General features: G+C 34.7%; 3 protein-coding genes across 6 annotated transcripts; all 3 read right to left on the bottom strand.

Moving 5' to 3' along the window:
- Positions 1 to 3,046: 3,046 nt before the first annotated feature.
- Positions 3,047 to 4,093, bottom strand: LOC109153662 (UDP-glycosyltransferase 83A1-like). The gene is made up of 2 exons (XM_019301532.1): positions 3,396 to 4,093; positions 3,047 to 3,305 (listed from the first exon to the last, which is right to left on the bottom strand). Exons 1-2 carry the CDS (start codon positions 3,868 to 3,870, stop codon positions 3,214 to 3,216), a joined length of 567 nt encoding a protein of 188 aa, XP_019157077.1. The 5' UTR covers positions 3,871 to 4,093; the 3' UTR covers positions 3,047 to 3,213.
- Positions 4,094 to 4,492: 399 nt separating this feature from the next.
- On the bottom strand, positions 4,493 to 6,995 carry LOC109153659 (UDP-glycosyltransferase 83A1-like). Its single transcript, XM_019301530.1, has 2 exons — positions 6,278 to 6,995; positions 4,493 to 5,530 (listed from the first exon to the last, which is right to left on the bottom strand). The coding sequence occupies exons 1-2, from the start codon at positions 6,765 to 6,767 to the stop codon at positions 4,659 to 4,661; spliced, it is 1,362 nt and encodes a 453-aa protein (XP_019157075.1). The 5' UTR covers positions 6,768 to 6,995; the 3' UTR covers positions 4,493 to 4,658.
- Positions 6,996 to 10,471: 3,476 nt separating this feature from the next.
- Positions 10,472 to 18,085, bottom strand: LOC109153655. Of its 4 annotated transcripts, none has more exons than XM_019301526.1 (12): positions 17,809 to 18,085; positions 16,665 to 16,823; positions 15,072 to 16,537; positions 14,600 to 14,877; positions 14,399 to 14,485; positions 14,196 to 14,314; positions 13,740 to 13,977; positions 12,407 to 13,590; positions 12,181 to 12,229; positions 11,839 to 12,074; positions 11,575 to 11,670; positions 10,472 to 11,260 (listed from the first exon to the last, which is right to left on the bottom strand). In XM_019301526.1, the coding sequence occupies exons 3-12, from the start codon at positions 16,513 to 16,515 to the stop codon at positions 11,032 to 11,034; spliced, it is 3,960 nt and encodes a 1,319-aa protein (XP_019157071.1). In that variant the 5' UTR covers positions 16,516 to 16,537; positions 16,665 to 16,823; positions 17,809 to 18,085; the 3' UTR covers positions 10,472 to 11,031. The 4 variants fall into 4 exon arrangements, with proteins under 4 accessions (XP_019157071.1, XP_019157070.1, XP_019157069.1 ...); XM_019301525.1 differs by having other exon boundaries at positions 15,072 to 16,579; XM_019301524.1 differs by having other exon boundaries at positions 15,072 to 16,597.
- Between the last annotated feature and the right edge of the window lie 4,972 nt (positions 18,086 to 23,057).

Raw genomic sequence — 23,057 nt, forward strand, 5'->3', positions numbered from 1 at the left:
ATCTAATATTGTTTGCTAATGTTTAGGAACATGTTCATTATAATTTGAATTATTCTAAGGCAGGTTAATCCATTAGGAATTCAAATCCTTTTTTTCTCTCTCTCTTTACCTGTCATCTTCTTCGCGAAAATCCTTCCGAAATGGGAAAGGAAATTTTTTTGTTCCAAGTGCAACTGTATCTGCTCCAGGAAAGAGAAAATTTGATGACACTAATGATGTTATACTGGTTTCTGAACCAAAACAACAAAAAGGGTGTGGCCACTCCACCTACAAGGCTGACTAGATCTAAAGTTGTTTCAACACCTCCTGTCTCAACTCCAGTTGCTGCTCCAGAGAGCTTCAAAACTAAAAAGGGGCATTTGTTTAATTGTTATCATGTTCTGGGTCTCTCGTTTCTATTTTACTTGTACAGGTTCTTTTGGAAAAATATTCCAGAAAAGGAAAAGGAAATTATTATGGATTTGATGTCTCTATTTTAGTTTCAAACAAAAGATGAAACAGTCACGAAAATTGAAATAAATTATTCTACTATTTTGAGTCCTACCTCTAGTGCTACTATAGGCTCTATCAAAAAGGGGAATAATTAGTGAGTGGAGCATCGTTGAGTTTAATCTCATTATGGATTTCTTTATTTGGATGTTGGATTTTTTATTATCTATATTTTGGACTATCTTTATGTTGGATTATCTTTATTGGATATTGAATTATCATATTATAGTTATTAGTTGCAGACCCGACCCTGTGCAAGTGCAAGCTGGGTCCTTGCCCAGGGCCCCCGCTTGGAAGGAGCCCACCACCCTAACTCATTACCTGATATACTAGAGAAGTGTGTATAATTATTTACTATACATTCATAGTAATTAATTGTAAGTTGATTGAGTTGGTAAAGCTTGTGTTTAATATACATATAGTTAAGGGATTGAATCCCTCCTTCATGTGTATTTTTTTCCATAACTATATATATATATATATATATATATATATATATATATATATATATATATATATATATATATATATATATATATATATATGTTTTCTTTAATACATTGTATACATTTATGTTTTTGAAATTTAAGTTGGTTGAGTTGGTTTGACTTGTAATTTTTTTTTGTTTTTACCTTTTTATAATTATAGTAAATTTATAGAGAAAAGGGTCAAATAAACACTTAAACTTTACTTTAAAATGACAAGTAGGTTCCTAAATTTTAAAAAATAGCAATTAAACATTCGAACTTGTTATTTCTGGACATCTAAACCCAGTAGCCGGTTATTTACTTGAAATAATAGGTCATTTAAAATTCCGACGAGAAAATAAAATTTTCAGCGACAAATTTTTTTTTTTAAAACCTTCCATCGAAGAAGACGACCGGCTGGTCGGCTTCTCCGCCGACCAGCACCTCTGGTCGTCTTCTCCATTGGAGAGGACGACCTCTGGTCGCCTTCTCCATTGGAGAGGAAGACCAGTCCGTCATCTTCTCCATTGGAGAAGACGACTAGTCCGATCGTCTTCTCCTGGAGAAGATGACCGGACAGTCTTCTCCAATAGAGAAGACAACTGGAGAAGATGACCGGACAGTCTTCTCCAATGGGGAAGACAACTGGAAATTGTTCCGGCGAATTTTTATTTTATTTATTTTTTATTTTTTATTTGGTTTTTAGCGGCAGTCAACAATGATTTTCGGCGGTCAACGACAATAATTTACCAGTAACCTGTTGGTTACCGGTAAATCGAGTTTATTTGACTTAAAATGACAAGTTCGTGTGTTTAATTGCGCTTTTTTTTTTAAAGTTTAGGAACCTAATTGTCCTTTTTGAGTAAAGTTCAAGGGTGTATTTGACCATTTTCTCTAAATTTGTAATACAGATTGATTTGTATTTCATATCAAATTTAAATTTTATTTCTATTCAAGTAATTTACTACTTATATTTAGAATATGCATCATTTCGTGAACTTTAAAACGAGTTATATATATGTAATATACTTTGTGATTTAGTTATAAAAAAATATTTTAAATAATTTAGTTTTTTTTTAATAAATTAACTAGTCAATATAGTTTAGAAGTTCTATTGTGCATATTTAAATTAATTTAAGAAAATTTGAAATTAATCTAACTAAAAAAATATTTATAAATATGATATCAATATAGAAGATGTGTGATTTATTATGTGTTTTTTAATCGAACTATTTTATCCAATTAATTATGTTTCATATTTTATTATGAATATCTTTTGTCAGATTGTTTTGATTTATTACTTCCAATAATTAAGATTTTATGTTATGTTCTTATTTGTAAGTTTTGTTTTATAAATTTTTATTAATAATTACTTTATTATTTATTATAAAATAGTGTCATTGTTTATAAGTTCATTTGGTTCTAAATTATTTATTCCTTTTTATAAATTATAATTCTTTATTTAGGAAAGTACAGATGCAACTATTAATTATTTTGGATTTAGAATACATCTATAATTATTTTTATGTGTATGTAAAATTATTACAAACTTGAGAATCTTATTTCAAATTATTTGACATTAGTATTTTTTCTATATTTAGTTTAAATTTTAATTATAAAAATATATATTAATTTATATAGAGCCTTGCTATGCTGTGACCTAGGCCTATAAAATGATAGAACCAAGAATGTACATAGGGACTTTTTTTTAAATTTCACCCGAACCTATAAAATGTTTGGACCGACCCTGATTAGCTGTAATCTTGGATTGAATGATTTTCGATGGCTGGTTATCTTTTATGATCGTTGAATGATTGGGTTGGTTATGGTTGCACAGGAAAATCCTGCCTCTGAGTTAGATGATTCTACTGATTTTGATGCAGTTGCTGATAGTGATGATGCTGCTTGCTTCTGTTGACTCTTCCCAGAGTTAGCCCGATAATTTTCACCATTGATGTTCACAGCCTTTGTCAACTAGAAAACCTCATTTAAGAAGACTTTATAATAAAAGATTAAAAGAGCTTACAGACAACAGAGTTTCCATAACGGAAGATTAATGAGAAAATGAACAATAGAGATTTCCATTACTTGTCCACTGATTACAAGTGAATCATGCAGTTTTGACCGACTGAGTTTTGCTTAATCTGTTGCCTTAATCCAGTTAACGAAACTACTGAAATTCCGATTCGAAGACCCTCCACTTTTAACACAAGACAACACCTCTCCTTGAAGATCCACTACTCTGGTTTTAAAGGTTTCATCCCCAAAAAATTGTTCCACCTTGTTCTTTATTTCCTGTCGTCCGATGACAGCATATATTAATTATGCTCTGCTTTCTCAGTATTTCTCCTGGTCACAACAAATAAAATGTATATTTAATTTGTGTTAGAACGAAATGATTAGTTCACTAAGAAAAGAAAGTTAATATTTGTGTGTTACCATTCTTGCCAACAATCCCATCATCAACTAGCTTTGGAACATTTAAGATCATGGTTAGTGAAGCAGCTGCAGCAGGCCAGAAAGCAACTCGCTGGAGTCCCAATTTCTTCGCCAATTCAATGGCCCAACCCAAATGTTCATCGGCAATAAGACACGAAACTCTGTTCTCATCAGACTCATTTATGTTATGAATGAGAGCCTCCAGCTTCCCTGGAACAACCTCATAGAATGCTTCTGTTAGCTTCTTCAGGTCATTCCTGTCCTCCTCCACTGCCAACCCGTCAGAGACCGATACGAGGTTTATAACATTGTCTGCCTCCGACATGGATTGGATGATTCGGTTGTGGTTGAACTCAGAGTTGACGAAGGTGACCTTGCAGCCATGCTTGACTAAGCACTGGCAAAGCTCCATTAAAGGGATAACATGGCCTTGTGCTGGATATGGTATGGCTATGATATGTGGCCTTCTCATCATTAATTGCCTTTGATGCTCTAATAACTTGCTTCCTCAATTCTTGCCTCCAACCGTCATGAATTATAGTAAATGATCTCTGGATACTATGAATGCCGCCATTGTTGTGTGTTTTGTGTTTCAAAGATCTCCCAAATCTTTTTAAATTCTTAAAATATATGGGGCTATGTTTGGCATATTGGAATACAGTAGTGGCATGTTGTATCTTTTTCCTGTGTTTTACGTGTGATGATGAGGATTGTCCACGTTCTAGGTTTGGAAGAGTCTAGGATTCACTTTCACTTTCACTTCCTCGCAGCCGGTACAGTTCTTCAATTCTAGTCGGCCAAAAAGAAAATACTACATTAACTCTTATTTTTGTAACATTGTTAAGGAAGTTGTTTTGATGTGACGATTGTTAAGGAAGTTGTTTTGATGTGACGGTAAAGAATTACTGTTAAAAATTATAGAATTTTCGATCACTTGAAAGTAATCTTAATCAAGTCAAAAGAAAAAAGTGGTCGGAAATAGTAACAAAAGTTTTTTCGAATATCAAAAGTGGTCGAAAATAACAACAAAGATTTTTCCAGATATCAAAAGTAATTGGAACAAAACTTTCGACTTGATTTAAGATCACTTTCAAGTAGTCAAAAATTTCATAATTTCTAGCCGTGAATATTTGATCATTTCATTTATCCTTATTGTAAACGTTTCAGCCTATAATTAATGATTAAAAGATTTTATTGAGTTTGCATAAGTTTATTAAGAGGAAGTGTCTCAATTCCTTGTATCATAGCCGATTAGGCTATGGACTATGCATTAATCCATTTAATAAAATTCATCAAGTTATTGTGTGAGCTACCTCCTTCTGCAATATTAGCCCTTGTGACTTCCTTGAGATGTAAAGCTCTCTCTTTAAACGAGTTATCTCCAAGCAACTGATCCACCTTGTTCTTGATCTCTTCAGACTTTATGATCCCACTTCCATTATTATCTCTCTTCAACGCCAACCCAATCTTCCATACATCACAAATGTAGCTCTGATTGATAAACTGGTCAGCAAAGTAAGGCCAACATAGGATCGGCACGCCATTGATAGCTGATTCTATGGTTGAGTTCCAACCACAATGGCTCAAGAAACAGCCCAGAGATGGATGGCTCAGAACCTCCTGCTGTGGTGTCCAATTCACCATCATTCCCCGCTCTGATATGTTGGGTTTCCTGTTTGCATCGTCGGATTTAACGACCCACAAGAAAGGCCTGTTTGTTAGCTCAAGCCCCTTGGCTAGCTCTTCAAACTGGGCTTCACTGAAAGCTGTGGAGCTTCCGAAGGCTGCGTAAATGGTTGAGCATGGCGGGTGTTGATCAAGGAATTTCAGGCAATTTGGCTCCGCTGGCCAGAAAGATCCAGCTGAAGAAGTTGGGGTTTTGAGGGTTTTGGTGGCTAAAAGAGGGCCGATGGGGAGAATCTCTGGGGCCAAGGAAAACGCCCCTGGTTCAAGATCATATGCTGAGTTGCAGATTAGCCAGTCTGCTGATTTTACAGACTTGTTATTGCCTAACATCATCTGAAAAACGACCCTCTGCAAAGTCAAATTTCCCATACGAACCCAAACAAAGTCTGAGGTGTTCATGAATGGCATTGTTGGCGCAAACTGAAATGTCTTGTTCTCTGCTGGAATACCTGAAGTTAATAACCAACAACATGCCTTCAGTTAGTACTATGATTACTATATGATTACCTTAAGTTCTTTCTTTTTTTGTCTTTGGGTGACTAGGAAACCTGGTGCCACTACCAAGAGTATGCATGGGATAAACTAGTTTTGTGACCTTAGTAGGAAAATGATCATAAAGGTAAGAGGTAAACCAGTCTAGGTTGCCTATAGTTGACCCGCTCAAACAAAGATGATGGGGATTCAAACTTGTGACCTCGTGGTTATAAGTTTGTATCCTTAATCATTTGGCTGGGGTTACCCCTTATTGGGAATATCCCCGATTATACTTATAGAGTATACCTGGTCGGTACCGGGCTCACCCACAAAGCAGGGCCGGATCTGATCATCACCGAACTTATTGCGCGCTTGTCCGACTTAAATCTCTGACCAAGTGCAACTTCACTGGTCAGGCGAAGATCAGTATCAATTGCTCTGTCCCGACCGCATTAAGTCGGGACTGAGCACTTGACGTGAAGTACTTAGAACCTTAAGCCTATATAATTATCTTAATTCTTTTAGTAGATCGAGTACTATTTTGTTGTTTTTTGAGATCGACATTCTAACCTACAAGTAGTATCTACTCATCTGCAATACCAACCCTGATTGGAATGGAATTAGAACCTGAAACCTTCCTTATGGAAGATAACAGTGATGTCACCAGACCACAGGATAGGTACTTGGCGATCGAGTAGTTGCCACTTGCTAGTTGCTACCACCTTCATTGTTGATTATCCCATCATCAATTAGCTTGGGGATGTTAAATCCCAACACCAAATTTGCTGCTGCTGCAGGCAAGAACGCGGCGGTTTGGACTCCCAGCTTCTTTGCCAACTCCAGAGCCCATCCAAGGCTCTGATCAGCAATGACACAAGTGATATGAGATTCTGATGATGATGCATTGATACCCCGTATGAGTTTCTCCACTTTCCCTGGCATGATTTTGGAGATGGCTTCAAACAGCTTCCCGGGCACGTTGCTACTCTCGTTTGATTCTGAGGCATCCAAGACAGAAACCAAATGAATCCCATCATCTAATGCCACATTGTTTAGTGCTGATGAGTTTAGTATCTGGCTGTGAGTTGTTTGAGTGAGCACGAAGGTGATGTTGATGCCGCCATGCCTAGCTAAGCACTGAGCTAGCTCCATTAAAGGAATTACATGGCCTTGAGCCGGATAAGGAATGACTAGGATATGTGGGTTTCCCATTCTTGATTGTTTGAATGTTTTGCTGCCAATACAGATCAGAGAACATTTTATGTTGCCATCCTATTGTCTGCTAGCTTTGATCAGTTTGATGTTTTATGCCGAGTTGAAGCTGGGAATCTTTTTCCAATCTTGTCATTTTGCTAGGTTGAGCTAGTTAATGAATTGAAATGAATGTACGAAAAATAATAGATTGGGATATGGCCTAGCTGGACTGAAAATGATAGGCGATTCTTGATGATTTCACTGTTTTTGGCTCTTAATCAATTGCCAGCAAATGTGGTTTTCAAGATTATATCATCGGATCGGAATCAACAAATCTTTCAATCAGTATATTCCACGAATTACACTATTACAGTACCGGCATACTATCTAATCTTTAGAATTGCAATTCCCTCCTTTTATGAAATTAGAATCTATACCCTCTCACATATGAATTTCAATAATAAAAGGAGAAAAAAACATCTTTACCCTTGATTATTATTATTACATAATGACATTTTAGTCTTTATATTACTTATTTCCTTCTCATTAACAATAATTATATTCCTTCATATCAAATAATATAATTTGAATTCTTTTTTCCTTTAATTTTCCCTTCCAACCAAACGTTGTGTTAGTGAATGCTGATCAAGCCATATTAGGCAATAGGAGTCTGACCACAAAAACCTAGTCTGATTACGTTTTCACTACTGTATTTAGGATCAAATTAATACCAAAACCAACTTGTTCCTAACACATCTAACTTGGAAATTTGTATAGCATAGAGGTGAATTGTGAATTTAGGAACCACAAGTTTCCTAGTTAGATATATCATAGACGCTTATAGGACAATTTCATTTGATAATAATATAAATGCAATATGTGAGATAGTTTCATTTTAGATACACTGTAATTTCATTTTGTTATAAATATGCAAAAAAAATACAGAATTTATTAAAATATAACAGCATTCGTTTTTTTACTTAAAGAAAATGACACCGCTTTCAGACCATGGTCCAAAAATTTTTGTGGACTATAGTCCACAATATAACAACCGCAATAATACCAATCGTTATGCTATGGACCCGTGTCCAGCATGTCCAGCATGCATGCTAGACACGGGTAACAGTGCTGTTAGGTACTGTTATCTCTTTTTTTTCTTTTTTCTTTTTTTTTTTATTCAGACCCTTTATTATAGGAGTATATGTTCATAATTGTAAGTTCATAATGTCAGAGCTCTATGTTCATAATTCCATAACTGTACATTCATACTTCCATAACTGTACATTCATAATTCCGTAACTGTACATTCATAATTCAATAACTGTAACTTCATAATTTTCGAAGCTCTATGTTCACAATTTTAAAGCTCTATGTTCAAAATTTTATCACTATATGTTCATAATGTCAAACCTCTATGTTCATAATTTCATAACTGTACATTCATAATTGTATAACTGTACATTCATAATTGCATAACTGTACATTCATAATTCCGTAACTGTACATTCATAATTCAATAACTGTAAAATCATAATTTTCAAGGTTCGATGTTCACAATTTTAGAGCTCTATGTTCATAATTTTATCACTATATGTTCATAATGTCAGAGCTCTGTGTTCATAATTTTATAACTGTACATTCATAATCTCATAATTGTATATTCATGATCCCATAACTGTACATTCATAATGGCACAAACGAATAACGCCGTTAACGGTGTTAACGGGGAGACGAAAATTAAAAAAAAAATTAACTGAAATGACGTGTTTTCACTGAAAACGACGTCGTTTTGAACTCGTGTCCATAATGCATTGTAGACACGAGTCCACTGCATAATTTGCGCAACAATACATAGCGGACCTTAATACATGGTATAATTATAATTAGGGCCCATTTTGATAGATTTGTTGAGATTAGCCCACTGGAAAGTTCAGCAAAATCCATACTATTGGGCTAGCTTATCTTTTCTTTTTTTTTTCCTAACTATCAAAATAAACCATATATATTAATCAACGGAAACAAAACTAGATTCCAATTGTTAAACTCTGTTTTTACAACCAAGTGGTTTGTAATCCATTGATATTGGGTTGCTCCCCTAGGTAGGAGGTGATGGGTTTGAACCTCACTTTGAAGCAAGTAGTGTGCATATTTAGGGTATCCCCAATCTTATAAAAAAATAAAATAAAAAAACTCTGTTTTTACAAATTAGAGAACTATACGTTCATAATTTGATAATTATACAGTTTAAAAATTATGAATTTACAGTACAGAAATTATGAATCTACAATACAAAAATTATGAATCTACTGTATTTAAATTATTAATCTACAGTTTAAAAATTATGATTCTAAAGTATAAACTTTATGAATCTACAATATAAAAATAATGGATCTACAGTATAGAAATTATGAATATAGAATCGTGCCCAAATCATAACGTTTCCACTTTTTTTTCGTACATTAATTAATTTTGAAGTCAAACTAACTATTATCTGGCCCTATTCTTCCCCATTTGTAAGGCTCAAAGCGGTTACTCCGATCCATTAGCAATATTCAAATATGAGACTATATAGAAAATCAAATTCTTTCTATTTAGACAGCCACATGTTATAGGTCATTCTATTATAGACTAATGATTCCCCAATATCATATTTCCATATAAATCAAAGGAAAATACTTAGTGTACTCCCAACTTGTACTCCCTCTCACATGTTCTTGATGTAGACATTTTTCTGTAAACCACGTGATGAAAATAATCAATTTACCACCTCAGGGAGTACGTAGAATTTTGAGAGTCTATTAGTATAACTCTAAACCAAATTTTAATAGGAGTGAATGCGGTTTTGAAAATTATGATCGGACTCGATACGAGGTTTTCAGTATCTTGGTCTCAAGCTATCAGAATTCTTGTCGTACTGTCATTGTTGTTTATGTACAGGGACAGAAAGGCTGTGTCTACCAAACATCAGTTACATCAAAGATCTTAACAGTAAATACAAGATCCAATCGTACACCTGGCTACCATCCCCAGTCCCCACACAGGGCAGAGGGTGGAGGCAAGAGGGTAAAACCGTAAATGCACCTCACCCCCACCCCCACCCCCACGTGGTGATAACTGACCAGTGTGGATTGTGATAATAACATTGAAGAAAAAAAAAATAAAGTGTCTGGTAAAGAATAATGAGATGAGGCAGAAATGTAATCTTTGTTGATAACAGAACAAGAAGTGAACATATTACCCAATTGTTGTCAGCATGCAGAAATTGTCCTGTTTAGGGAAGAGACCCCTCCCTGGATTCTCTCATCCAATCAACCACAGACAACCCTGCTCATGTCAATAAACCAAACATTATTATTATATGCAAATTGACTTTTTTTGCTTTTTGTTTATTCCTCTCCTCAAAAAACAAACATTCTCAAGCATCACTTTCCACCATGTGACTCCCATTATCTGATACTTTAACATTAAAGTCAGCAGTATCTTGATTTCAAATATGTGGCAAATCAAAGTCAATAAAGCCTGCCCTTGTCCTTTCTGTGCCATCCACCCACCTGCCTTTGAACTGGAGGTCCACAAAATCTTTAATATACTTTTCCATAATAAATACTTGTAAATATAAAGGTCATAAAAAGCTTTTCTGGTTCTGCAGATCCAAAGTTGGGTAACTTTTTTTAAGATAAATGATGTGAACAAATATTACTGTCTACAGCCAAAGGAAAAAGTTTTACCAAAGGATGATTAGTTGAAAACCCTCTTCAGGGTTGAGGGTACTGAATACAAACATTCAATGGCAACCCCTAAGTGTACACTTCTGTGACTCACCAACTTGATTATATGTAATATTGCAGAGCATGCACAGACTGACTTGAGCATGAAAGCTTTCAAAAACTAAACTATCAGTTACATGTATAATACATCTAGCCATAGTTTATATCAAGTTTGGCATCCATCGTGGATTCATATGGATCACCTAACCTAATAGCTTCTTCAAAAGATAATAATATTGATGATTTCCTTACTACTAGAACTAGATTGCCATCAAGTTAATATACAACGAGGAATATATACTGTCTGAAAGGTGATGGAAGTCGGGCCTTGGTTTAAAAATTCACTGGCATAATTAATTGCACCTAACTTATCTTGAAGGTTATTTTCTTCTGAACGTCCTTGGTGTTTACTTGTGAGCCAGCATAGGATATAGATTGGAGCAATTTGAATGCATACCAGAGAACATGAAACCAGAGACCTGCAGGCGTGGCATTGGCTTCCAGTCAATCAATGATCATAGAGACAGACAATTTACTCCCTCTGGCACTGTCTTAGGCATTGGAAATGCAATAACGTATCTCTGTGGGGCTGATTTTAGCACAACAGGAGTGGCCCCAGAAGATGTATCAACTGCACCACTATGGCCCCTGTTATGGAATTTGGCAAAACGGTTGATGATAGAGAACTTCTCCAACTCCTGTGATTCAACCTTCAAGTCTGAGAAGGAAGCTCGTTTCTCCAGTCTGCATCATAAACCAAAGTGTGATTTAAAAGTTTATTCAAAAATAAAAGATCACCATAAAGGACAATTTCTTGAATAGGCTGCAAAAGATCATTTATTTCATTCTGCATTATGCAGGAGCCATTCGTAGCTCCTCTAAAAGTGTGAGAAACCCCATAGTAAAGGACTGTGAAGAAATAAATGGTTGAGAAATCAAACTGTCAATTTAATTGAATGTGTTCTCCCAACTATACTTCTTCAGCTATTTGGCTATATTAAGCAGTTATGAAGGTGACAAGACATGGAAATGAATCTTGGAATAACAATGACCCCTACCTGATGAAATCAGCTTCAAGCCCCTTTGCTCTACAGATGAAATTTTCCATGGTTTTTAAGAAATCTGTGCCAGGACTCTCTACCTTGTCGGATGACCTGTAGACATTTGAAAACAAATGATGATTAGAGCAAGGGAATCTCTACTAAAGTCAAGTCTCAAAATTTTACCCATTCTTGACTCAATATGTGTTGGGTTAACGAAATTTAATTGCTCAAGATGAAATGGGGAGAAGTGAAGGCAACCCATTACAGATAAAATCTTACGTATCACCAGCAGTAAATTGCCTGTGAAAATCATGAGCCATGTTGCATGCATCACCTAGGGCCAATCTAGCAACGAAATACACCACACTATCACAATTTGAGAAGGCATCTGCTGAGACAATGACTGCTGGTGCTGGACGAAAAATCTGTTGCATTATCTGGGTTGTCTTGGTAAGCCTTCTCTTTGCTCGATGCATTGGAGCCAAATCTTCAACTAATAGAGCCTCATTTTCCACCTGTTAAAGAAAGCAAGCTAGTTAGAAACAACTTTAAAAAGCTAATAAAATATATGTACCATCGTAAGGGAGTTGCAAGAGTTAAGTTTCACCAAGAATTACACACCTTCTGATTTCTTCTATTTGTAGCTAGACACCATTCCAATTCCGTCATGCTGAGACAATTAACAGAGATATAGCAAGTTAAGATCACATGCTCAACTTTAGTAAATGAGTGAAGACAAAGTCCAAATTGAATAAAAAAAAAAAATCCTTCAAAGATGTAGAAAAGGGTTTTGTTGTAGAATGCCAATGCTGTCATCAAGAAAAATGTTTAAGTACAATTTCCACACCTGATATTTGGACATTTTAGTGAACCTTGAGTCACTTCTTTGTGCCATGGCAGAGAATCAAATAAGCCAAGCTTGCGCTTCTTCAACTTCCTGATGGCCAAATTTTGGTCTGAGACATTCAAAGGCAACTCATACGAGTTTGGTGACTGTGTACCAACTACTGAAACTGTAGAGGTAGTTGGCCATATGTTGCTCCCTTTACTGGCATCAGATGAATTTGCTCTCGAAATGATGCTACTCATTTGCAAGTTATCAAGGGTCTTACCGACAGCTAACTGTTGTAAAGTGTTCTTAGCAGCTAGCATTGACAAGATCTGCCCATTTTTTGAGTTTCCATGATGCTTGAACCAGGGGGGAGCCATTTGTAAACTGTTTCTACCCTCGTCTACCTTGTTAGAAGCAATGCTGGCACTAACAGTCTGATTAGCCCGACCAAGCATTACCATCAGTGAATTATCTTGAACCGAGGTCTGGGAAAAATCTTTGTTAAATTGATCTTCTCTAGTCTCTGAAGAGAAGCTAAAAACTTTATTTTCCTGAGGTGAAAGTAAATTATACTGTGTTGCATTCACTTCATTCTTTTCCATATTTCTGGCCCCCGTATATTTCCCTGACATCTTATTAAGGTCACTCTCAGCATTCATCAGGGACTGCACCTGATTTTGATGGTGACCTAGTAGTGGCCTCAAAGAATGTCCAAAAGTTTCAAGATCTCTTGCAGAGGGAGTTGGTGGATAATTCTTATTCTGCTCCCCTTGCTTGCTATCCAATCCTTGTGAATTTTGCAAAGAATCAACTACTTCAGCCCCTTCTCTAAATGAGCTTTGATTGTGTTGCTCCTCTGAATTCCTTGTAGTACGCTCACGACTGCTAGTTGTTGAAGCAGTAGGTTGAAGCAAACTAGATGAGACCTTGTGGAATCCCAACTGAAATTGATTTTGTTGAGCTTGAATGTCTGCCAGCATTGACTGCCCTGGTTGCTGATTCACATTTGAGACCACTGATAGCTTACTGACCGGCATAGTCTCCAGAATTGAAAATTCTTGATTGTGACAGTTGGCAGGAGTTACATGAGAGACATCTTTGGTCAAAGAGGGAGTAGTTGCCTGGCCAGAAAACATTGCTTGTGGAGAATGACTCGCCGCAAGCAAAGGAAGGTTTTGATTTTGGAGTTGATTATACGACTGCAAAATTTTAAAGGAAAAGTGATGTTACAAACTCCCTGCAATTAAATATAACACTTAAAACATTTTCATAAATTTTAATCTTATAAAGTAGAAGAAATGACTCATGCAAACATGGATTTATAGGGTGAACATTCTGTCAAACTCACCATAGGTAAAGGTTCAAGAGATGCGTGTGATCTGGGTATCCATTGAGATGGTGACCCCAACCTTACGCCATTCCTTTGAGAAGTGGAAGAGCTATTTTCTGGCTGAGTAAAAGATGTTTCAGAGGCTTTCATATGGGTCTTTTCAGATGATTGAACAAATTCTTTAGAATTAAAGTGTGTTCCTGTTCCATGCTCTACAATTTTGCCATCCGTGTTAAACCGGTGTAGCAGATGTTTCCTACCACAGAAAGGAGAAGAAATAGGATTATAAGATTGATGCAATAATAACATGAAGCAAATAACTTAGACAAGTGAATCATAGATTAGCAAGCAACAGCTTAATTTTGAAGGATGACTGTACAAACAATCAGAGCACACTTAAGCCTGTGAATAAGTATGGCCAGAAATTGCTTTCTGGTGTGCATATGGAGGTAATCCAACTTTGACATTTGATACCTTGTATCAGCAGTGGTACTTTGGCCATGAAAGCAAGGCGATGTATCCAGAAGACTAGGCATAGGTTCATCATTGTCTCCACGGGGAATGAAATTACTTGGGTGGCGTGGCAATTGGACCTTTTACAAAAGGTAAACAGGATCAGCATTATAGATAATTGGATGGTTAAGGTTGTTTATATTCCTAAAAATGTTCATCCTTACTTGTTCGGGAGCCATTATAATATTAGAGACACTATTGTCATATTGCCCCAAGTGCCTTTGTTCACTACCACTTAAGACCTGAGATGTCTGTGAAATACAAAGAAAATTCTTGTCAGTGGAGTTCAGACTTCAGAGTGTATCCATTTACCTGTGAAAATCCACAAAAAAAAAAAAAAAAAAAAAAAAAACATTATGGTCTACCTGATGATATGGCTTTTGTTGACTATCTACCATGGGGAGATGTGTAGTCCCATGAAGCCACAATTTCCCGCTCAATCCAAGTCCTACACTAGATTGATTGCTGTCAAGATAATTCTCTTTTCCAAGAGAGTCTGCACTTGTAGAGTTCATAACATGTTGATTGATTTCATGATCAACAATTTGCTTAAACTCAGTTGTGCTTTTCTCTGGTACAGCAGTAACATTATTCAATGGAGACTTTTCTTCATTAACTTCTGTATTGAATTCTCCAGATTTCCCTTCATTCAAACCAAAAACTGAATCAGAAAATTAACCTGCCTGTCAACAATTAGTCCACAAGCAATGCAAATATGCATGCCAGGCACATTGATCTTAAATTCTTAAACTTTGGCTAAACATTCGTATAATCTAGGGGGAGGGCAGACATGTCCTGCATTCTTGTTATTATAATTATAAGGACATAGATGGAAACCTGTTAGATTGCTGCGGGATTGGCCACAATCAACATTTAACTGTTGTGTCCCATGCTCTGTATGCTCATAATGTTGACTGGGCCAAAATTTTTGAGCAGGTGATGCTATTTGAACCAGCTGACTTTCCTTCACTGGTTGCTTTTGTCGAGGGCTACAATCCAACCACTTTCCAGCATATTTAGGAGAATCAGAGTGTATCTCCTCTTTCTGTCCAGGAAATTGGTGATTTAACTGTTGAAGACCCTGGAAGTTGCAGCTCATACTATAACTTTGGTTCAGAAACTCAGGTTTTGAACTAGGGGATGAAGCATTCTGCAGGCTGTTATCGATCCAATTACTTTGTTGCCTCCCACTGTCTACATAATTAGAGGGCTGGTTTTCAGTTGAAAGTTCTGGATTCTGAAAGCTCAAGCCACTCCACTCCTCTTGGAGGCCAGTATCACTACTAGAAGCCTCTGCAACCGCAGACTGCATAAGGGCACTCCAACTACCACTCTGAACAGAGGGAAAAGAATTCATACAATCAGAATTTCCCACTGCACTTCCAAAGCCACTCATTCCCAAGTTACCATGCTCACCAAGATTAGATTCCCAACTATCATCTGTATTGAACAAAATCTTCTGTTCCAGTGGATCCAGAGAACAAGAGCTCTGAGAATTACCCATGTTTGGCAGCTTTGGTGCAGAGAGACCAGACCAACTTACTTGTTCTCGGCTACCACAAGATTCCTGCATTGATGATTTGCTTGGCAAAGCACTCGCTTGCTGGAAGTTTCCAGCAAGAAGTCCATCCAAACTTTGAACAGGAACTTGTCCAAAGAAGTTCTTCTCTTGAAACACTTGTTTGGGTACAGAAGCAACATCCGGCATGAAAACATGACCAGAATCGCTGCTAGATGCATTGGACTGTCCACTCATAAAAGAGTTGTTGAAAGTTGCATGTTGCAACATGGGTAGCTCCAATTGGGTATTGTTGCTATTAGTCAAGATACTGGTTGTCTCATTAGATAGCCCTTGCAAAGCAGAGTAGGGATTCAAATTATTTCCTGTGCCAACAACAGATCCTCCATATATAGACATATTAAGTTGATGTGGTAATACACCCATTGCAGCCTGACTTTGACCTTGTGAAAAAATTGATCCATTTGGAAATCCATGATCAACTATAGAGGAACCACGCTGCATCAATTGCATGTTTCCAGCAGAAAATATTTGTGATGTGTCACGGATTGGTGTTCCATTAACTATAGGGGGCAGTTGAACCCCAGAAGTCTGCTTATTAAACACCGAAACTTGATTCATATAATTCTGCTGACTCAAGTCACCTATTTGCTGAAGTTGCCTTTGACGCTGCAGTTCCTGAAGCTGTTTGAACATTATATGCCGCTGCAACATCTGTATGTCAGGAAATTCATGCTGTTGCCTAGGCTGAGATTGCGACATCCCAAGTTGTACGGGTGTAACACTGCCACTCCAAAAGAAACGTACAACAGATAGATCCCAAAATCTATCAAAATTTGTCAATCTGCTGAGATAATAGTTACCTTACAAGATCATTGATTTTCACATCTCTGGCAATTTAGTAGACATACCTTGCATGCTAAAATGGAGAACTCAGCGTTATCAGCCTACATCATCTCATCACTGATTGAAAGAGTATTAGTTTCAGCAGACACCTAATTGACAATGTCAACCCTGAGAGCAAACTCCTCAAGGCACAGAGAACTTCTGGATCCTATTGGCAGATTAAGCTGTAAGCAAAACATATAAAGGTCAACTTTCCAAACTGTGAAAGGAAAAGCAGAAACTATACACAAGTTAACAAATATTAATCAAACATTTTACTACTAGATTTACGATACTAATTTTGTACTGCAAGAGTTGAGCTTTCCCATTAAAATGGAACATCGATGACTTCACTCAACACCAAGGCAAATTAAATAAGCTAGCCAAGCCACACTGTCTCAGTATCAGATGTCAACACTGTATTTGGATTCAATCAGTCATACAGAAATGGCACAACTATTTTTATTCCCCTTTATACGAATATAACCATCTTTAATTATTCTATAAATAAATTAGCCTACTGCATTACTCAGTTAAGCCCAAGTCAACTAAGAGAACACTGAAATTAGCTTCAAAAAGAAATCCCCCTATATTGTGAAGCAAAAAATACACAGAAATAAAAAAGCACACTGCTACATATAGTGGTATTACATGAAACTAAAGACAGTGAAACAGCACATAATCACGAAAATTAATTAAATTATAATCAGTGCACTGAAGACTGTCACTAGTCTACACCCAAACTATGTCAAGCATAAATTACAGATGCACAAGCAACAATTGACAGCTGCACTAAAGAAACCACAAACTAAAAACCCTAGGAAAAGCCACTGCATGCCACAATCAAACTCCTAAAACCCTCGCAACCAAACATGAACAAATACAATAAACATTCCAGGAGAAAAAAAAATTATAAACCCATTTCACCAAATTTGAGGCTCAAAAATCATTTACCATAACTCTGACTGGCAATTGCACCACAATTAAGCAACCACACACAAAAACAATTTTAAACAAATAAGTAAGAAATTTTTTAATAAATCTTTGAGCAAGTACAAGCTATAAAGCACCAAACTCATATCTCTACAAGTGTCCAAAACTCCAAAGGCAATGATCTCAGTGAAAGGTTAAAGAATTGAAGAGTTTATTCTCCTGTGTAGGTGAACTTACTCTGAAGAAGCTGCAATAATGGAGATCAAAGCACTGTGATTTTTTCTCAGCTGTAACTTCAGCAAATGCATACACTTGCTATATATATGATTGTATATATTATGTCTGTATGTATAGATCTGCCTTCACTTTTCTCTCACTAAAACGGTGAGCTGAGTAAGGGTGGGTGGGCTCTTTCAGACAGGGCCGAAGATAAAGCTATTGATACAGTGCGGAGCGGAATTATATATATATTTTTTCAACGAACTCAGAAGCAGGCTCGGGCCGTGCCTCCAGCTTCGGATGATCCGAAGCTGAAACAGGGAAGAGAAATATCGACGAGTTTCGGCATCGTACATGGACATCTTAAATTAGCCGTTGATGGAGATGCCTAGGATATGGAGGGCTAGGATTTGCGGTGTAAGTTAGCATCTAGAAGTCTAGAACAGCCCCGTGTGAACGTGAGAAAAATGAGGGATTTTTCTGACCACGCGCCTTTTGTGCACGCGTTGTTTGATTTCTATCTTTTTAACTTTTATAACATTGCTTTTTTTGCTGTTTTCTTTTCTTTATTTTTTTTTTTTGTTCATGTGGAAAATACAAAATTGATTTATGTTTTTCAAATTTTTGCGGGAGCTTGAACGAGTGTACTTCTCCGCCGCCATACTTAGCTTAGCTCGTTTGGCAAGTGGCAACCTCAACGGTGGGGCCTATTATTATTAGCTTCTACTCTCAAAATAATTGTATCAACTTTAGTTAATTTATATTAATTCAATTATATTTCTTTTAATTTCATATTAAACAAATATTGTGATATCATATTGTTCTCTTTGTTTTTTGTTCCACCAAGGAGCCAGTGAACTCTAGTTTACATGATTCAAGAAAGAATAGATTTGACTTCTAAATATATAGCTAAAATATGTTAAAAGTTAACACTTTCTACATATGTAGCAGTAAAGATATTTATTGTTTTACTAAATGTGCAAATGACTCATTTTGTAGTAGTGGTTAATTATATTTTGAAGAGAGCCAAAGACTTTGTGATCGAGATAGTTGTGGTTCTTCCAGATAGAATGTTACAGGTTCGAATTCCAAGTGGCATTAACTTTTTGTGCTTCAGTAGGCTGAAAAAGTATGTATAGACAGATACTACATTGTAACAAGTCAGTAGTACTCAAAACATACTTTGAAGAGATAAAATTTGAAGAAAAGTATATAGTGTCAAAAAAAAAAAAAAAAAAAAAAAAAACATCATATCAACTATTATTTAAAACAACAAATTGTGGCAATTTTTGTGTAAACAAAATGATAATTATATACAATAGTGTTAACACTTCTTTCTATTCAATATAAATGTGATGATGTGACAATAATGTATAGTTTTAAAAATATATAGAGATATAAATAGCTTAGGCATAATGTTATATCAATGAATTTCTTTTAAAATTTGGTTATAGGTTGGCATCAAAATTGTAATTGCATCATTTTTTTTTTTTTTTGCAATTTCAAACATAAAATAAAGTTTCTAGTTAGACAACATTTTTATTGTCCTGCCATTTTGTTACCTTAGTGCATATCAATTATTCATGGGAGTTCCATGTTCCGAGAAGATAAGGATTATATACAACTATTGCACATTCTGGTTTCCATAATTATTATTCATTCTCCACAATAGTAAAAATAATACTAAATAAATAAATATAATTAAAATACTATAAATTAAAAACATGACATATAAAGAGTTTTGGGTTTGACTTTTTTAGTAAGAGTTAAACGATGTAAGCATGTCATGAAATTAATCTTAAATAATTTCACGGTGGAGAGTTAATATGCAAAAATAAAATAGAAGTACCAGTTATGTTAGTTAGAGAACAACTAATATTAATTGTGTTAGTTATAGCACAACTAATATTAATTGCATCAAAAGTTCACAATTTTGAGTACAATCAATTAATGAACACATAAAGAACACATAGGAGTGTACATTTATAGTGCAAATTTTGATGAAAATATTTTAGGGAAAAATGCATTGTTAATCCTTCAATTATTATTTACTAGTAGCTTTAGTCCCTACCTTTATGTTGTTACAATATCATACTCTTCTAACTCTTCAAACAAGTTATAGTTTTAACTCATTGAACAACATAACTATTAAACTCTATTTAAATTTAAATTTTATTTAGTAAATGGGTATTTTAGTTTTTTTTTTTAATATTTATTCTTTAATTTTAATTTTTTTTACTCTCAATATTTCATTTCTAAAATTTTTTATTAAAAAAACCTTAACTTTAACATGTTCGCGTAAGAAAAATATGGACAATGTACCACAATTGAAAAGGAAAATTTTAGAAAAAAAGGTTGCCAATTCTCTGTTTTGCAGATGAAATATCAAAACTGTAAAAGTTATAAAGAATAGAGATAATAAAATTTTAAAATACACATGTACTAAGTATAATTTTAATAGAGTTTAATTGTTTTGTTCTTTAAGGGGTTAAAATCATAATTTTTTTGAAAAATTAGGAATGTATATTGTAATCATAAAAAATTAGGGACTCAAACAACCCGCAATAAATAATTGAGAAACTAAAAATACTTTTTTTTTCAATATTTTAGTGCAAATAGCACTTTTTTTTATTCATATAAGTCTAAACTTTTGTGTCATATAGTCTAATCTCATATAATTAACTGAAGTTATAGTCAATTAATGAACGTAAAGGAATGTAACATTTATGGTGCAAATTTCGATTAAAACATTTTTGTGTAAATAACATTATTATTTTTTCCTTAAAAAAAACATTATGTTTTTTAATTTGTATAACTTCACATGTTATGTTTTTTTTCTAAAGGCCCTGTGTGTTAAAATAGTTAGTCTATCGGTCAGTTTTGCAATCATTATTATGTGGACCATGGTCCATACAAGTCGTGTGGACCATATTTTGTCTATTATAAAATAATGTACATTCAGTACAAAAATAATGTATATTCAGTACAAAAATAATGTATATTGTATACAGGGGATATACATTATTTTTGTTCTGAGTGTACATTATATTGTATAATGTACATTCAGTACAAATATAATGTACATTTAGTATATTAAAAATGTACTTTTTGTTATGGTCCACATAACATTGTGTGGACCATGGTCCATACAATAATTTGCCTCAATCTTGTCTTATTTGAGACTTGAATAAACAATCAATATGAGTGTTTGATGAATTAGTTTTTGTAACAACTTATTGTTCTAAAGTGCTAAAATTCAAAAAGTTGTTCAAAGTACCTTTTTTCAATCAACTTTTTTAGAAAAGTCATTTTGCATGTAATCAGCTAACATCTAATAGCTAATTTACTAAATACTTTTCTACAATCATTAGCTAATGTCATCAACTAGTCAAACTCACTAACACAATCAGCTAACAACTATTTACCAAATACCCTTTGGGATAAGGTAAACTTACAGCCACTACAACATATGTAAATTGCACTAAAAAGATATCATCTAAGTACGAAAATCATGTTTCATCCACTCGTCTAGTTGTCCACAATTTTCAGGACTTCTATAGTGTTTTTATTTGATGCAATAGTTGCAACAATTCATTACCAGTTTATACATACACATAATCACATGTTCAGTGATGAGTAGCCACAAATACAATGAATAATTATATTAACATTTAAATAAAAGAACTAAATTGCTGGCATATACTCCATAATAATTAGACTAAAAATAGCATACATAAAATCATTTTCGATTAAAATAATCCTTTTAACATGATGTAATAACTTTTTTTAAAAATTCAAACTTAGTTAGTCAATGAGTAAAAAATTATTTGCTGATAAAAAGGGAAAAAAAATTATTTGCCTATAGCTAGTGTAATGATGTATAGCAATCCATATACATACATAGTTAAGTTTTATCTGACCTACACAAGCTTAGTTACTGATTTAGTATGACGTATTTGGGAGAATAATCAATGTTTGAACCTCGGCAACGATAATGTGAGGATTATGTTAAAAATGTTAAAAATTGGCAGATCCTTTGTGCGCACCAGCATTTGATCATGTCCTGTTGAGCCATTGAATCACAATGATTTACATCCTCCCATGCAAATGTTCTGTCGAACAGGGTGTGAGGCCCTTAGAGATGGAGATTAAACCTTTTGGGAGAAGTTAAGTTTTATCTGACTGAACCTCTTCCCACTATTAAAACACCAAAGTTTATCTGACTGAACATCTTTCCATTATTAAGATATCGTGATTTACATTATTCTAAATACTCTATCGAGTTAGAGTGTGAGACCCTTGAGAATGAGAATTCAACCTCTTGAGAAAATAAATTTTATCATCTTCCCACTGTTGAGTTCACTATTAGATTTTAGTCCTATAATAATGATACTAGATAAGGAGTAGTAATTTAATGTTACACAATTCACAAAGAGGATTATGGATTTTTCTCTCTCCTCACACTAAATGTGTGAACATATCCAACAGTGACATATCAAATGTTGAAACGAAGGTTGACTTATCAAAAGAATTGAGGCTATCCACTACTGATGAGTGATGATATATAACTTCAAATTATCAATGGGAACAAACAGGATGACCACTTCCCCATGTGACATGTGTGTATATACAATCATCAATGTATAGTAGAGAATGTTTTGCTGACTTTATTCCCATCACAATTCGATAAAAGAGCCACACTACTACTCTTTCTACTCTAAGAATAATATATGTATGTCAAACAAAGAATAATTGTACTTATATGGTGATATGGATAGGGTTTTGCATTGTGACTAATGTGAACATAAAAGAAGAATAAAAAATCATTTGATATAGACATAATATTGTAATATTCTTTTGATGATTTTTTTATTTTAATTTTTGAGTTTTTTTAATGTTAAATTTATTTTTAATCCAATAAACTATATATAGTTATCAATCAAATTATTACGCTCGCATGTCAAGAATGCAGTATAGTGAAATTCAAGTGAGGACTAAAATGGTGTTACAGATAAGGAGAAAGAAACTATTGAAATAGAAATTAAAAAAGATCGAAATTTATTACCACTTTTTTAAAATCTCATAACATAAGTTTTTTGTCTTAGAATGCAGAAACCAAGTGAAACCATGATTTCTCATGCCATTTGCAGGCAGATATGCAGGAGTTGTGTGATGATAACTGGGAGATTGGGTTGAAAAAACAATGTATCATGTATGTTAGAGTTCAATTGCTATATATGGCAGCATGTGAAGTATAATATACATGC

Source organism: Ipomoea nil, unplaced genomic scaffold (assembly GCF_001879475.1).
Source record: "Ipomoea nil cultivar Tokyo-kokei standard unplaced genomic scaffold, Asagao_1.1 scaffold2516, whole genome shotgun sequence".
Lineage (NCBI taxonomy): Eukaryota > Viridiplantae > Streptophyta > Magnoliopsida > Solanales > Convolvulaceae > Ipomoea > Ipomoea nil.

Coding starts and splice junctions, on each gene's coding strand:
- LOC109153662 (XM_019301532.1), bottom strand. CDS start 3,870: ATGATGAGAAGGCCACATATCATAGCCATACCATATCCAGCACAAGGC. Junction 3,306..3,395: donor TGGGATTGTTGGCAAGAATG/GTAACACACAAA, acceptor TGTTGTGACCAG/GAGAAATACTGAGAAAGCAG.
- LOC109153659 (XM_019301530.1), bottom strand. CDS start 6,767: ATGGGAAACCCACATATCCTAGTCATTCCTTATCCGGCTCAAGGCCAT. Junction 5,531..6,277: donor TGGGATAATCAACAATGAAG/GTGGTAGCAACT, acceptor TATTAACTTCAG/GTATTCCAGCAGAGAACAAG.
- LOC109153655 (XM_019301526.1), bottom strand. CDS start 16,515: ATGTCGCAATCTCAGCCTAGGCAACAGCATGAATTTCCTGACATACAG. Junction 14,486..14,599: donor AACAAAAGCCATATCATCAG/GTAGACCATAAT, acceptor TGTATTTCACAG/ACATCTCAGGTCTTAAGTGG. Junction 12,230..12,406: donor CTAAAATGTCCAAATATCAG/GTGTGGAAATTG, acceptor TAATTGTCTCAG/CATGACGGAATTGGAATGGT.